Source organism: Hydra vulgaris, chromosome 04 (assembly GCF_038396675.1).
Source record: "Hydra vulgaris chromosome 04, alternate assembly HydraT2T_AEP".
In the NCBI taxonomy this organism is placed as follows: domain Eukaryota; kingdom Metazoa; phylum Cnidaria; class Hydrozoa; order Anthoathecata; family Hydridae; genus Hydra; species Hydra vulgaris.
The window spans coordinates 18,737,469-18,755,489 of NC_088923.1; the positions used below are offsets into that span (position 1 = coordinate 18,737,469).

Consider the following 18,021-nt stretch of genomic DNA (forward strand, 5'->3'; position numbering starts at 1 on the left):
GCAATTAAAAAGTGAAGATTTTTTATCAAGACAATTTTTATTATTAAACATCTTAGCTTCCAACAAGGCTGCAAGCAACCACTATTAGAGTTGGAAGTTACTTGAATAGAAAAGATGAAGATTGTAGAGCAAGATAAAGATTGACAGACGACTTAAAAAATTGCAAATTATATGAATCAGGAAAGCAAGATGAAGGAAGCAAATTCCAAAGAACTGATATTCGAGAAAAAAAAACTAGAGGAATAAGAGTTTTTCGAGCACTTAGGAACAGTCACAGAAAAAGGATGAGATTTGATTGAATGACAAGTAACACAAGAATGAATTTTAGTAGATGGCACAAAAGACACTAACTCTTTAGAGCAGTGCCCATTAAAGTATTTGTAGAAAAAAGAAAGAGAAGCAACATTACGACGATGTGATAATAGTTAAAGGTTGACTGCAAGAGCAGGTCCAACTATGTTTGCAATGCGTTTTTGCACCTTGTCTAAAAGAAAAAGGGTGTCATTAGAAGATCCACCCCAGATATGGCAAAAGTATTCCATAAAAGGCTGGATTTGAGATTTATAGAGATAGAGAATAGAATCTGGAGTAAGAAAGTGTCAAGCTCAGTAAAGAGATGTAACCTTAGCGGATACTAGTTTTGCAACAGATTTGACATATGGTTTCCGAGTAAGAGTTAATCCTAGAAGATGAAGAGTAAATGACTCATCAAGTACATTACCATTCATAAATATAGGAAGATCTAAATTATTGCAATAACGATTGGCTGAAAAAAGTCGAGTTTTATCTGAATTAAAGTTCACCAGCCACTGTGAGCCCCATGCTGTAGCAGAAGTGAGATCTTTTTCAAGCTCAAATGCCCCCTCAAAGCAATCAGAGAGTGTTGGCTTTTTATCACGACAAGAATAAATGATAGTATCATCAGCAAACAATGCCACCTTAGATGTGAAAATATCTGGAAGATCTTTAACGTAACTTGAGGAACCCCTAAAGCTACAGAATATGAAGAAGAGTGTTTTATACTACAATTAGAGAGAAAGGATTAAATAATCTTAAAGGTGTTACCAGATACACCATAAGAAAAAAGAGTCTAATCAGGAAATCACTTTAGATACAGAAGCTGGAGTGATACAAATGTCAAGCAATGGATCAACCTGTTTGACGACTATATCAGGTAGAATGCAACTAGTGGAATCAAGAGATGATATTGATGAAAAGTTCTTAGCAAACAATTCAGCTTTGTCTTAGGGTGAGCTGACAGTCTGAACCATACAAGAGAGGTGGAATAACAGATTTGCCCTTATTATTGATACTATTAAAGATTCTCCAAAAAGTCACAAGAGCCTAATTTTTGTGATGAAATACAAGATTTCATGACCTGAGAATAGCGGGCTTTGGCGTTAGACAAAACTTTTTTACAATGGTTTCTAGCAGTAATAAACAGATGTCTGTCTTCTGGAGAATTGTTTTGCTGATAGATGTTGAAGTAATGGTTTCGATTGCATCAGTACAATGTGAGGAAAACCCTGGAGAAGAATGAGGCTTGACCTGGAATCGTCGAGATGGAATAAAAGACTCCATGCCAGCCTGAATCCACGAAGTTATGTAAGAAGCACATTTGTCAGCAGGAAGAAGAAAGAAATCTACCCAAGGGCTATCACAAAGAAAATAACAGAGAGAGTCCCAGTCAGCTTTAAGGTAGTTGTAAGAGGTACAATGATAGGGGGATTCTGATGATGACGAAAAATTAGATAATAGTTTTAGAGAGATCAAACCCTGATCAGAAGCATTAAAGGGTGAATTTGGAGAAACTGAGCTCTGACCAGGATCAGAAACAAGACATAAGTCGAGTAGAAAAGGTTAATGATTCAGGTTGTCTGAAAAGCGAGTTGGAAAGTTGACAATTTGAGTTAGGGATTAAGAAAGGTTAAAGTTTTGGGCTTTAACGTCTGCATAATCACTGACACTAGAGCCAAGCCATTCAGTGTGATGAACATTAAAGTCACCAACAACAACAATATTGGCTGATGGATAGAGAGAGAGGGCTTGGTCAATTTGATCAGAAATAACATCAAAAAGAGTGCAGTCTTGAGATGAAGTAAAGCGATATAGAATAAAGAGAAAGGCGATAGAGTGAAGTGGTGCTAAACAAAAGCACATAAAAGAATAGTCTGTGGATTCAAACCTAGTTTCCCAACAAATGGGTAAATTCATACAAATATAAATGCCAAGCCTAGCATATGACTATTGGAGTCTTTACAAAATAAAGGAAGATAACCATTAACACTAAGATCACAAGATGAGACAGCTGAGCTCAAATTAATCTCACAAAGAGCAAGTAGGTTTGGTGAACTTTGCAAGAGATAAGACTCAACAGAAAAAAAGTTACTTCAAAGACCACGAATATTAGTGAATGATAGGTTTAAAGAACTTGGTGATGGCGATGGTTCTTTGTGTTTTATAGTTTTTGGAACTTTATTAATTTTTAAATTTGTTAAAGAACCTGACTCAAAGCATAGACAGTACTCAGTACTCTGATTAATAGCCTAAGCAATTGCCTCATTACCATTAATAAACCCTAAGCTGTAACAAAGGGCTCCAAATGTGGCCTTGACAAATCACAACAAAAGTACAAACAAGGACACCATCCATGCGCAACATAGCACTGTTAATACTTTAGTATTTTTTAGTTGTTGATGGAATCAGCCTCTAGTCAGGTGTTAATCAGGAAATCTGACTACCAGCTGGATTCAGAACCATAAAGCTGAGTTTTAGAGATGTACCTTATTAGAAGATAATAGAATGAGTTGCCTAGTCATAAAAACAGAGACACAAGCAAAACCCATGCATTGAGTCAAGAAGATCCAGCATTCAATATCCTAAACTGGAAACGATGTATTAAAAATACATCTGCACAAACAGATTCTATATGTTGACCATGGCTGGTCAACAGATAGAATCTGTTTACCCCGTAAGTCATTACTTAAGGGGTAAACAGATTCCTAGGAGGCCTTCTACAAGACAGTAGCCGGATGCATTTAACATCTGCCCAAGATGAGTACTTTTATCAAGACACCATCTCTAGCATTTACTCAACCAAGAGCCCAAAGGCAGGGGGTGTTTTAAGTCAGAGTTGGCTTCTCCTAGCCTTTGCCTAAAATAGCATATCTTACAAGGCATCAGGCCATAAAGTAGATTGTGCTGGGTTTCATGTTACCAGTAGCAGAATAACCTAACCTGACAGGAGTAAAAAGTTTGTGTCCTTAGCTAATAGAGGTACTTTAGATGTAAAATTTTCATGAAGATTGTTATTGTAGATAAGAAACATTACAGGAGCAAAGATTTTGACTTTAAGAGTACCAGACTTTGTGGTACTCTTAGAGTTACTTAAAATAAAGTGGAGTGTAGGCCTTCAAGAATAACTTTAATTTTGCAGTTAGAAAGAAATAATTTATTAATCTCAAATTCTTTATATAAAGAAATTAATAACAGAGTGAAGACTAATCATAGGATAGTTGGAGAGGTCAAAGTGTTTTCTAGAGTTTTAAAAAATTGGAACCACTTATTTAGCACTTTTTAAAAGTTTAGCAAAAATTGAAGAGAATTCTGGAGCACACTTTTTTAAGACTATGATTGAAATCTTGTCTGGAGCTCAAACTGTAGAAGTGTTCAATTGATAATTAACTTAAGCATTAAAAGCCATAGTGATTTTAATGTTTAACAATGGGTTAATCTGTTCAACTGGCATGATGATGATGATGATGATGATTATTATGATGATGTAATGATAATGATCATGATAATAATGATAATTATGAGGATCATGTTGATCATAATGATGTTTATAATGACCCCGGCTATATTTTATCAAACCCGGCCCCGATCAAATATTAACACAGGTCGTTTACATTTGTATGTGTGTTTGTTAGACTGGCAACATTTTGAGAGAAATATTTGCTCAGACCCTAAATAAATATACACCATGTTTGAAATATTTTCTTTTTAATTTTGAATTAATATTCAATATTCAAATAAGATAATTTATTACCATTTTTTCCAAAAAAAATTTTGTGGAAATGTTCCTAAAAAATATGGTTGATATTTTTAAAAATTCTTAAAACACGTTGCTTATGCTTTACATATCTGACAGCAGTGGTCCAGATATGTAAAGCATATCTTTTTTTAAAAGAAAATTGATATTTTCTTAAAACAAGTGTCCCTAATATTTTACCATCATCATCAAGATGTAATTCCAAAGCATTTTTTGTTTATTTTCATGTTAGTTATCTTAAGAACAACTACATGTTGTTTGTAATTTTGTTGGTGCTAAATAAGCAGTAAAATTTGCCTCAGTGTCTCAATGTAAAAACTCTGAGAATATTTTGCCTCAGTGTCTCAATGTAAAAACTCTGAGAATATTTACTTAAAACTTCATATGTTTAACATAAAGATGTAAAAAACAAAAAAGTTACTTAAAAGAATATATATATTTTTTTTTACAAGTACTTGACCTTTTTACAAAAATTAATGCACACTAATATGATTTTTAGTTTTTATCCTTACTTGTTCATTAGAAAATAATATGGGACATATGTCCTGTAAAAAATGTTTGTTAGAAAAACATTTTTTGTTATCATTAATAATAAAACAAAAATAACTTAACTAAATAAAAGTTGTTTTTATTTATTTTTTGTTTTTTTATTGCTTTTTTTAATATACTTATTTGTTTACTGACACAAAGTGCAGTATTAAGTTCGATCAACTTTTAATGCAGTATTAAGTTTAATCAACTTCTAATGCGAATTTCAAATTGAATTATTTTAATTTAATTGCAAAATTAACTGCATTGTAAAGTTTCTTTATAATGTATTTATTAATAAATATATTTAATAAATCTTATTATAAGAATGTATTTATGTAATTACTTTTGAGTAGTATTCTACAACCTTCACCTAAAGTAAAAAATTATTAATTTTAGAAATCCAATTTACTTTAAAGTGCCTAAAAATTTAAATTTGTTTTATGATTAAGTTGAAAGTAAACTTTCCTCTCCATTTTGTTTATTTTCTGATATCTTAGATGAATTTTAATGTCTTTTTTACTTTTAAAATTTCAAAAGTAAAAAAATTTAAAGATAGTTTTTTATTTATTTGACTAGGTTATTTGTTTACTAGTCTAGAAAGAAACATTGTAATAGCAGAGCTTATTGAGATGAGTTCTCTTTGTACTGAGTTACTACTCTTACGCTAAGTAAGTGGAGCCGGGATATGAGCCTGCAATTCTGCTCTATGTCCAATGATAATTTCGAACTTTAAGCAGTGCTCTAACCAACTGAGCTATCTCGGCTCAAGAAAAAAGTAGCATTTATTAAAATTGTACAAATTGAAACAAATTAAATGTTACAATTATCCTTATTCTTGTTGATCTAGATTATGAATAGATGAATAAGTAAATACTGCTGGGAGTTTATTTCAGTCTTTCCTTTAAGTTTTTTATACTAAATTGATTCACCAATATTTTAGATTGCAAAGATTCCTTATTTTTCAATGTTTACATCTATTCATGTTTGGGCAATTGTTGTTGCTCATTTTGCAAACAACTGGGTGTGGTACTTTATTCTTACAGACATGCCATCTTATTTTAGAGACATACTTAACTTTGATGTTAAACAAGTAAGTTTTTTTTTTGTGTGTTTGTGTGTGTGTGTGTGTGTTAATATATGAATTAAATAACCTGTTAAAGCAAACAAGAAGCATATCAGTACCAAGCATTTAGATGACAAATTTATAGGTCAAATAAAGTTTTTTATTTGACCTATAAATTAGTTTATTATTGTAGAACATACAAAAATAATATAAATAAAATGAGAATTTTTCAATTACAATAACTTGATAGTTTACAATAATTGTTTGAAGCAAGAATTTTCATTAATAGTTTTCTTTAAAAAAATAATTTAAATCAGGATTAAATATTTTATAAATTATGAATTCAGTAACAAATAAAGTTTTTTTTTTTTTTTAAATCAGAGTAAAAATCATTGTGAAATTCTCACCGATTCACAGTGGGCCAGATTTTTTTTTCGTGGCCAAAAGTCCCAAAAAAGTCAAATCTTCTAAACTTTTATTTTATTATTGAAACATAGGTGCTTTACTCTACTCAATAATGTATCCGTTTAATTACTAGAAATGAATATAATGAGTTGGATGAGGATGATGATTTTGATGATAGAAATAAGGAACTAAAACCAATAAACATAAATGAAATAAGAAAATTAAATGAGCACAATGACATTATCGGATCAACTGAAAATGAAAACACTGATTTGTTATTTTATTACTATGCTGACTTTGAATTTACTGACTAAAATTTTATTTATATTATTTTTAGCTTTTGATTTAAACGAAATTATTATGTGCACTTATTTGTAAAGTAGGAATAAACTTTTAACCTTGAGCTATAAAAAATAAATTCTCAGTTTTAAATATTTATTTAATATTAACAATATAAAATATAGCTAATGTAATTCACTAAAAGTCTATATGCAAGATGTTAGTGACTAATAAATTAACTATTTTTTAACATTTACAGTATATGCAAGTGTCTAACTTCAATTTTCTTATAGTGTCTACGTTAATTTTTTATGCTTATGGCTTTTTTAAGTTTTTAACATTACAATTTTTTAATCAAATCGCTGCAATTATCAACTAATTAGTCTTCATATAATCAAATAATATCATATAAACTTCAAATTTCCAGACAAATAAATTTTTTCACGCCACAATGAATTGTAAAGTAAGAATTAAATAAGTCTAAAATCTTGAATTTTTAAAATCGATTTTAAGTTTAAATTATAGCTAGTGGCAGCTGATTTTATTTAATAGTATTAAACAACCTTTATACTTCCTAAATATCATTAATTCCAATTTCAAGAGAGAGGCATTTGGTTGGAATCGAATACTTAAATATTTGATTTTTATGTATTTATAGTGAAATGATTTTCTTTCTTTTTTCCTTTTTTGAAAACATTAAAATAATAACAAAAAAGTTTATTTAAACAATAACGATTCGATGTGTTAAATAAAATTTATAAAAAAAAAAAAAACTATATTCCTTAAACAAATATCTTAACTTTAAACTGGTCTTTTTATAAAATCAAAAAAGTCGTTGATTTTGAACTAAAAAATATATCATAAAGAAACATGGTCGCAGCTGGTTGTTTTTGTGAACAATAACTGCCGTTTAGTGAATGCAAAAATCAGAAAATCAAACAATCTTTGAGTGGCATTTAGAAAAAGGAAGATGAAGAAATTTAGAAAAACATCTTTAAAATACCAACAATTCTAAGACATTATGAATAAATTAAATACAAATATATAACTAAAACATATACTTTTTATAAGTTAATATGTTTATTTAAAATAAAAATAGTCCAAAGCTTTTTTAATTGAAAAATGTAGATTTTGAGGATAAGTATTTTTCAATAAAAAAAAAAAAAAATTGTGAAAATTTGACAATTTTAAAGCCATTATGAATTGTTCTAGCAAGCTTGCCTTCGTTTCTAGTAATTAAACGGATACATTATTGAGTAGAGTAAAGCACCTATGTTTCAATAATAAAATAAAATAAAAGTTTAGAAGATTTGACTTTTTTGGGACTTTTGGCCATGGAAAAAAAATTCTGGCCCACTGTGTGATTGTACACTTAAAAACAATTAAACATAATCAGGCATGTTGTTTGTGTACATATTAGAACCATTATATATATGACTTTTTATGATGATGTTTATCTTTCTATATTTTATAATGAATTGCAGAGTCTAAATTTATTAGTCAACTGCAAGGACATCCATAATAGATGACTTAATGACATGCAATGAACCATGTAGACTCTTCCTAGAAATTTTTTTAGTATAGATTACACAAAGATGAATCTTTGGTAATTATCTATATTAGAAATTATCTTAAATAAATTTCACATAATTCATCATTTGTTCCCTCAGTATCAACATGAAATTGTTAGCAATCTAGTGACTAAATAAAAATATGGTTAGAAAATAAGTGGATAATTGATACATATTTATGTGTAGCGGCATGGGGGACACTATGAGCATTAAAAATAATAATGGCGTTGCATTTTGTAGATGCAGAATCAATGGTTTGCCAGCAACTTCTTTGCATTGCAAACAGCATTGCAAACAGCATTGCAAACAGCATTAAACCGAATGCGGAAGGCATAACTGTCATTTTCATGATCTAGCCTGTTAGCTTGGGTTGTCAACACTATGAAAGAATAGTTAGTATGTCTGGCTTCATTGGTAGCATCCAAACTCTCATTCAACAGCAGTTACAGTGCCACAGTTACTGTTTTATATATTCACTGCTGCAACCACAGATTGTTTAATGTGCAGTTTTATACAACTCATTTGTTGAATCTTTCAATATTTGCAATTATAAAATATTTTTTCAATGTACTATTATTACAGCTTGATACACTGGTGTACCCCTAAAGCATGAGGAAGGAGGGGGGGGGTGCATTTGGTCACAACTAGCACTTGCAAAAATTTGTAACAGGCAATAAAGCTACAGGAAAGCTGCGAAGCTTTGTTTATTGCTTGTGTTTTTTTTGTTTTTTTTTGAAGAAAATGAGTATTAGACAGTTTTAATTTTAATATTAATGTTTAATATTAATTATTTTTTAATGAGAGAGTTATATAATGAGTGTTTAATGAGTGATAATATAATGATTGTTTAATGTTTATGTTTTTCTCCATTGTTGAAAAAATTAGGTGCTTCAAACAAGGTACTACTTGGTGTAGTTAATGAAGTTACAGCTGTAAATAATTTATTTTTACAGCTGTAACTTCAATTTTTAACAGTTTTTTTTATTTATTTATGTTTTTTCTTTAGAAAGATTAGAAGTTAGGCACCAAGTATGTGCAATGAAACTTTTTCTCCAAGGTTTAGTTAAGGCAATTTTTAAATTTTTCGAATTTTCTGAAATTAACATGATTTTGTCAGATGTTATAATTTTTTTTGCTTTAGGTTTTTATAATGTTCAAAGAAACTTTTTTCTTTTTTTATATAGTTTTATAGAAACTTTTTTAATACCCTGTGAATCTAAAGAACATTATTTTTAAGTCTCTAGATCAATTTGGCTCAATAGCATTAGTTTGAGCTTAGTACAAAGTCATAAACACAACAATAGATTAAAGTAATATTATAAGTAAAGGAAATATTTGATTTTTTTTGGATGACATTGATTCTTTTGTTGTGGATTGTAATCACCAACTTCAAATAATGTGATCGTTATGCTTTTGAGGCATAATATTACATAATATTCAACGGTCATTCACCAGTGAGGCAATGCCTAATGTTAGTTACATAGTTTACAAATCACAAATACATTGGTTTCCATTTCTTATTGTGAACCTTTTTTCAGCACACTAAAATGCTTATTAATGCTACAAAGGTGTTTAATTAAGCATAAAAGAAAAGTAGCTTGTGAAAAATGAAAAATGTTCGCCCAATTTGACCAGTAGAAATCAGCAACTAAAAGTAACATAACAATGGAATTATAACATAAACTATTTTTACTAAATCAAATTGAAGAGTCCAGGGTAAAAAATTGCAGTCACATTTTATAAGTTTCTAGATATTTGATTTTCAAGTTTAAAAACCGTTTTTTAATAACTATTTAATTACAAAGTCTTAAATAAATATCTATAAATATGTAATAATGTTTGAAAAGTACAAGTTTTACCAATCAATACTCGAATCTCAAAATGGACTTTGCTCTTTTTTCCATTGCAAAACAGTTTTCAATGGAAAAAACATTGTAAAACCTCCATTTTTCATTCATATTTAATGAGAATACCACAATGAAAATAATTTTTGGCATTTTTTTTAATGTCAAGGGTATGGTTCAGGTCCCCAGTAGACAATGCAGAAGCTGACAAGTCTTTTTTTTTTTTTTTGAAAATTATGCATGATTCATCTGTAAATTAGGTCAATATTGAAATTTTGCTCATTTTAAATTTAGTCTAAACTCATTTCAGGTAAACTAAGTTCATCAATGTTTGAATCACCGATTAATAAATTTAGAATTTCAGGTATTCCTTGGATGATGTAACAGTAAAATTCTTAATTATCTAAAAGGTAAGGTATAGAGATCAAAAATCCAATTCACTGTGCCAAAAGTATCTTATGCATAAATTTGTATTTTTGTTTATCATGTCACATTTACAAAAAAAACTTTGCCACTAAGCACTTTGCTAGAAAATAAATCATAAATTACAGGCATAAAAAAATGGGTATTATAGTGGGCTATAATGGTACAACAGTGGGTCCTCTAGCCTTTTATTTTTATCATTTTAAACATCTCCATTTGAAATAAGTATAGCCAGCATGAAGTAATTTAAAACACTATAAAATAAACAACAAACATATTTTTTTCAAGCAATAGAATTTTTAAGTAAAAAACATTATACTTATTTAAAATCATCCTGGTCATCTTATTAAACTTTTCTTTGTTTGTTCTTTGTAAACTTTTTAAGTAGCTGAAGATCTTTAATTTTATACATTGATATACATAGTTTGAAGTGTTTTCTAATAATGACAGTTTTCTTATACTTCCTACATTTCTACCAATAAATGTGTTTAAATATACGCCATTCCAAGAGGCTCTACAAGATATAATTCCTTGAGTGTTAAAGCACTTCACAAAGAGAAAAAAGTGCTTCTCGAAGAGGTCTTGTAGCTACAGGACAGCTTAGCTTTGAAGTGAGAATTTAAGGAATAAGTCATATTTTTGAACGTGTCCTGCTTAGATTCAAATATATGGAAAGGAGTTATAGGATTTTTAAATATCTCAACCCAACCAGAAAATGTATAGACTTGAGATTTGCAGTTAATGATACCCATATCTTTTTCACACTCCAAGTAGGAATGAACTCTTTTAGGAAAGGTAACTTTTTTGGAGTAAAATCTTTTTTTGATGTTGAGTCATGTGATCCAGAAACCTTAAAACAATATAATTTTAAAAAGTTTTATTTTTTTAAAAAGAAACAGCCATGCAATCTTAAAACGATGTAGTTTTTATTTTGACCAGCACAAAAATCTCAGAACAAATCTACATTTTTCACTAATAGACTTAAATGATGAATAAAAAAGTTATTTAGTATTGAGGTCACTTTATCTGCACCCATGGCAACAGTTTTATAAAAACTATATATAAAAACATCTTTTCTAGATGACAAATGAATGTTAAAAGAAAAAAAAATTTTGATAGTCCAAAACCAATGGCTTCAAAACTTTTTTAACCTTAATTCTCTTTTTCTTCTATAAAAAGTTTCAGCTTTTTTTTGGTGGAAATCTTTTTCAAACTCAAGCAAACATAAGATTGATTTTTAAATCTTGTGCTTCAGGGTTAGTTGTGATATCTTTTGAAGAAACATCAATTCTTATTTTTGATTCATCACACTTTGAACATGTATTTATTCAAGGATAACCAAAGGCAATATTAAACTTGCTGTTAAATAATGTCCTATTGGATTCATAACAAATTTTTATAGTTAGGTGAAGAATCATAAACATTTTAAATTTTTTATTTATATTCAGTTCTTCAGGTAAATAAATGCGTCAATTTTTCTTTTGAGAATAGTGAGACTTCCTTCCTCTGAATTATGAAATATGGTTTATTGTTTTATTATGTACATCATCTGTAATTTTATGTTTTTACATGTTTATGAGTTAGTAACTTTTTTTTGTTTTTAGAATGGTTTTTTTTCTGCTTTGCCATTTTTTGCTACATTTGCTGCTTTCCAAATTTCAACTTTGGTTAGCGATTTTATTCGCAAAAAAAAGTGTTCTACAGCTTGTACTCGCAGAGTAATGTCATTAACTGGTATTCTTTATTGGTTATAAATATATTGTTATTTCATACGATTTTTTTTCATTTTTGATTATTTTAAAATATTTATAATTCTCACATTCAAAGTAAAAGTGTTTCGAGCAAATGTTATAGAGTTCCTCACAATTTATAGAAAACATTGTCAATGAATGGTTGTCATATTCTTTTTAATTTTATATTTTCTTTACAATTTTAAGGCATTCACGAAATTGCAACCATTTTAATGAGTTTATTTTTTAGACCTTTTTTAACAAGTTAGTTTATTTTTCAGACCATTTTTTGTCAAATTAGTTTATTTCTTAGACCTTTTATTACCAAATTAGTTTATTTTTCAATGAAGTTTGTTTCCTTTTAATGAAGATATGACAACCCTAAAATGTGTTTTTAAATTATGTTTTGTTTTGAAAAAACATTTTTACAATTTTTTTTTTTTTAATCATTAAAAAATATGAATATAAAGTTTTAAAAATTTATTGTAATGGTTTTCTTAAGCACTCAAAAAAGCCTAATCTTCATTTTCTTTTAATCTGAATTAAGTTTTATTTTTGTTGCTTGCGCTAATCTTTGTTTAGTTTTTAAAACAATAAAAAAAGTTTATTTTATTGTTCTACATAATAAATAAAATATTATCCAAACTAAATTTAATTTTCATAATGTCAATAAAGAAACATTAAGTGCAAAGAAGAAGTGGTTTGTTGATGTGGAAGCAATCAATACTTTATTGCAAGCTTAAGTCAATGTGAAGGGGTACACTTATGTTAAGGTAACGCTAATTTTAGGAAGGAAAAAAGCTCAAACAGTAATTATAGAAAATAAGGTTTTGATTAATTTTTGAACTTATCAAAGTTGTTATTTTTTAATCAACTAAAATATGTGGATTAAATTATTATTATTTGTTCAAATGCTTATGCCATATGCCTTCACGAGTGTGCTTAAAATTATATGTCTTCGTGAGTGTGCTTTCCGTCATAGGTCTTCATGAGTGTGCTTAATAAATTAAAGTCTATAGCAAATATTAAAAAGCTCATTACATTAATGACAAAAAAAGAGAAAAAAATTAAAAAGTGTAAATCAACCAAATACTTCTCAATAATCTTTTTTTTTTTTGCACACCAAGGTAGTCACAAGTAACAGGTTGTTTTTTTTGCACATCAAGGTCACAAGTAACAACCCTCATATTTGTTGGTGTAGTTCATAAAATCTATGCAAAATTTTATTTTTTAAACAAAGTGATGAGCTGTGTTTTCTAAGTTAAAAATATATTAGATAAATACTTTTATGAAACACATAAGGAAAGTTCTGTTAAAAGTGAAAAGGCTATGCGTTATTAAACATGTGAAACATATGAAGTCTGTTTTCTATATGCTTAAGAAAATAACGATCCAAAAGTTTGAAATGAAGCTAAGTTGTTGTGATAAGAACTAAAGTTAATACTAAGTTAAGTTAACTAAACTTAAGTATCTTCATTGTTTTGATCTTTTTTTGATAATGCTCCAGGTGTAATTTTATTTATATTTATATATGTTATTTTATATCCATTATAATTTTATTTTATAATTATATTGCTCCAGTATAATTTTACTAGCATGCAAAATACATACAATTACAAAATACCTCAGTTTATTTAATGGCTATCATTAAGAGCCAGAAACAAACATGTAAATGTTTTTAATAATCTTAAATCTGGTTGATTTAACTTTTAAAGCAATTATAATTATAAACAAAAAAGTGGCATAACAGAAATAATTTATTAATGTTACAAAGTTTTTAATCAGCAGAATACTGTACATATGTATACTGTACTTAGTCTATATAAAGTCTTTCATCTTGATCAATTAATTTATAACAATTATTATAATTAACTATTTATAATTATTAACTTAATTAAATTATTTAACTAATTTACTAAAAAATCCTTTTAAATCTCAAGTAAAAACTGAACTTCCGCTAAGCCATTTCAAAAAATGAATTTGTTTATTCTTTTCATAGTTTTTGGGCCGATGTATATGTGTAAAAATGCACATAATCATTGGCGTTTTTTTTTAATGTAGATATATTCAAAAATGTAAAGTGTAAAAATACAAGTGTCATATATGTTTTTTTTTTACAATTTTAAAAATAAATTTAGACAGTCACATTTTGAATTTAAACTTTTTTAGGATCTTACCTATCAGCATTATTTTTGATATTAGAAGGTTACTCAAGCTGCAGCAATGTAGTTTGGTCTGTTGCTTGCATGGTCTTGATAAATACATTTCTCGGAGTGAATAATAGCAGTTTTTTAATCAATCATTTGGATATAAGTCCAAGATTTGGAGCTTTGCTTATTGGCATTTCAAATACCGCTGGAACTTTGGCTGGTTGCATCAGCCCTTTTGTCACAGGGGTGTTGATAAATAAAAATGTGAGTCAATTAATACCAGATTATAACATTTATAATAATGTATTGTATAATTACGTTTTATATAATTTTTATATTTTTAATTATAATTTATGTCTTATATAACTCAATCTGAGTAACATTGATCTTCATTCATAAAATTTTTACATTAGAGATGATGGAGTACCTTTATACAGGTTTTCATAATCTTTAGTTTCTTTTTTTTTTTTTTTTTTTTTTTTTTTTTATTACAGTTTTTCAATGTTTCAGCGCTTGTTATGGTTTTGCTTGTGTTGGATTTGAAAGCCTTCTTTTACAGTGTTACAGAGAGGGTACGCTCACAATAGTGTATACATCTAAAATAAGTCCTCTTTTGATAGCTTACCATGCATTGATAAAAACAAAATTTTCTTATCTACAAGATAAAAACAAGAACAAAACTACAAGTTAAAAATAAGAAACTGATGATTGATCAGAGTGTCGGTTGGACAATGTTATCATTTTATTAAAAAAGCTTTTAGAAAGCCACAAAAAAAAATGGTACATAATAATTTTACCAATTTGTTAGGCTGTTATCTCCTTACATTATTTTTTTCTGACAAAAGTCTGTATTAACAACTAATTTTATTAAAAACTCACCTCGATGATTATAATTTACTAGATGAATAATTATCAATGATTATAATTTACTAGATAAATAATTAACTAGATGAAAAATAATGCATAGTAATGATAAATGAGAATGTATTATGATAATGAATAATTAAATAAAAAACAATTTATACTGTGGAGAAAGATTTACAAGATTACATTTATTTAATACAATTAACTCCTCTCGAACCTTCAATTGGCCGAGAAAATAGTATTGAAATACATTCTAAAAACAAACTTTTGGCAATAAGTAAAAACAATTCAAGTTATCAAAAGTTTTCATCTCCAAGGTAAAAACAATACATTATAAATTAAAAAATTTTCTGTCACTGTCTTTGTTTTGAAGAAACGTCTCTACGAATATAAATGAAACTGCAATGAGCTTTTGTTGAAAATCTTTACCATTAAGACTGGAGGGCATATGGTGTCAGTTTATGCAATGCCAAAGCTCTATCAAAAAACTTCAACGAGCCTATAATTCCCTTTTCTGATTTGAATAAGAACTCAGTTTTGAATAAGATTTATTTTCAACAAAGTTGTTTATGGAAAATCTTGTAGAATACTTATTGTGTATTTCATCAAAATAAGATTTAAATTTTATTGGGGACAGTCCACCTTTTGTTTTATACATGAACTGTAAAACTAGATGTTAAGTTTATGTAATTAAATTGTATTTAATATAAATTTGTATTTAATTATAAAGTTCAATGGTTGAGATTTTAAATTATCAATCTAAATTTAGATTGATTTTAGATTAGAATCAAGATTTTAGATTATCAATCGTCGGGTGTGCTCGAAAGTTATATATTATAAATGCTACTTTCTTCTTTTGGTTTGTAAACTTTGTATTCATTTTCATTCTTTGAACAGTACCCTTTCCAGCTTTTACTTTGATTTCTGTATCTCTAAGGTAAGTGATTAAATCCTTTGAAGCAGCGAGGTGACTTTGGTTTACTTATTACACACAAAGGAGATTTATCACTCGCTGCATTTGCTTCAGGTATCCCAGTAAAGCGAGTTTTACTGTGCTTTTCCCCTATACAAGGCTCAGATCGAAGTTTAGGGACTTATTAGGTTGCATGCGAAAAAACAAAAAAAATGTTTTATTAATTCTTATACGTTTTGAGTTGTTCCTTTGTGTCTTCATGGATTTGAAGATTTTATTATTGATCCATGTTGACAGCATATTTTTTGGAATGTCATATTTCATAGCAACTTCAGACTTTGACGATCCTTCCCCAATTTTCCTTGAAGCAGCGTTCTTTTCTTTGATTGACTTAGTGTTAACTTTTCTCTTTACAGCGACAGTAGCCATTGTAAAATGTAAACGCAACGACTTTTATTATTATATTCCAACGCACGTTAGTATAACTTACTATAAACGTTACTATAAATTAAACTAATATCAAACTAATAATATGTTTACATGGCAATGCAAGGCTTTTATCGTGGTTTAAATAAATTTCTTCAAATTGTTTTAGGAAACTCAACTGCGCAATCAGTTTGATTGAATGTTCGAGCTACCAGGGGTTTGAGTTATCGAGTAGTTTTTATGAGAAAGTATTAGTGAGGGTTCAAGGGGGCTCAAAAGTACTTCGAGTTACTGGAAGTTTGAGTTATCCGGGATTCCTGATACCGGAAGTCCACTGTAACAATAAACAGAAAATTATATTTAAAAATTAAAATTTAATTTAAATATAATATTGATTTAATTATAATTTAAAAAATAATTTTATTTATGAAATAAGTTGCTTATAATTTAAATTTAAAGTAATAAATATCACATTATTTTAGTGCTCTGAAATGCCAAAATAACCTTAATAACCTTTTTATTTTAACATCAAAGTGGTAAATGTGACCTGGTCAACCTTATTTATTAAATAAAAAAATTTATTAGTTTTACAAATGTATTTTTATGTTCTTTATTCTAGCTCTGAAATATAAAAATATGAAAATCAATAATAATTTTAAACGTTAAGAAACAAAATGAAAAGCTTCACGCTTCGTAATTTTTTTGTGCAAGAATTTTAGATTTTTGTATGGTTTATTAGTAATATGACTGTAAACGCGTAAGCTTGGTTATTTTTAAAATTACCTAACTTAGGCATTATTAAATTACTTAAATTATATTTGAGTATTTAAACTACAAAATTTTTTTGCAGCCATCATCCGCTCAATATAAGAAGGTTTTTCTCATCTCAGCAGTGATTTCCTTTATTGGAGGAACAATATTTAGCATATTCGTTTCTGGCGATGTGCAACCATGGAATAATCTTTCCTCCAAAGATGATGAGAAAGAATCAAAAAAACTTATAAATAAAGACAGTAAAGTTTCTTATTCGACGTGTAATAATGAAGTCGACGTTTAATGTTTCAAGTAGTACTTTTACAAGTCAAGTGGTACTTTTATGCTTTGATTAGTGTTAATATCGATAGCGTTTATATTTTTTATTTTTTATTTCTTATTATTACTGTTATTAGTTTTACTAACCTGTTTTTTTAGGAATTTTTAGCATTTTTTAGCGTGTTTTTGTAGGATTTTTTGCATTATTGTCACAGTTTTTTTATATTTAAATATTTTTTTCAGTCAAACTTTTTTTGTTGAAGAATTTTTAATACATAAGTTTCAAAAAAAAATTGTGTTTAAATGTTCATTTTACATAATTTTTATTTTAAATGTTTAATATTTAAACATACTTGTACTGCAATATTATTTGGAAATTTAGCAACCATTACGAACGAGTTGCGATTTTTTTTTTATTCAAGAAATTGTTACAATAATATAACAGAACTCATTGAATCAATTCGCAATATTGTTTTAACAATCTCAGAAAAAACATTTTTTATGTTTTGTTTTAAGGTATATGTTTTATAATAACATATCCACTTCAAAATAAGGTATTATGAGTATTAAAAACATCCTATTTTGTAAATTGAACCAGCAACTCCGTTTTTGCCTCTCTCTCGTGATATCCATGTAATTTTAAGAGGCAGGACAAGTCAGTAAAGCGTTACAATCAATTCTCGTCTGGCTTGTTCCTTTAGAAAATCATAAGACAAATCTGTTTTTTCTCATTAGTACT

The 18,021-nt window shown here is 28.0% G+C and overlaps 1 protein-coding gene across 1 annotated transcript in view; it reads left to right on the forward strand.

The window, feature by feature from the left end:
• The window catches only part of LOC101239061 (sialin), a 56,841-nt gene extending 39,092 nt beyond the window's left edge, over nt 1-17,749 (forward strand). The window contains exons 7-10 of the mRNA XM_065795683.1: nt 5,523-5,672; nt 11,772-11,901; nt 14,067-14,311; nt 17,101-17,749. Of these exons, the coding sequence (XP_065651755.1) occupies nt 5,523-5,672; nt 11,772-11,901; nt 14,067-14,311; nt 17,101-17,307 (732 nt within the window). The 3' untranslated portion in view covers nt 17,308-17,749. The remainder of the gene's footprint in view (nt 1-5,522; nt 5,673-11,771; nt 11,902-14,066; nt 14,312-17,100) is intronic.
• The last annotated feature ends 272 nt before the right edge of the window (nt 17,750-18,021 follow it).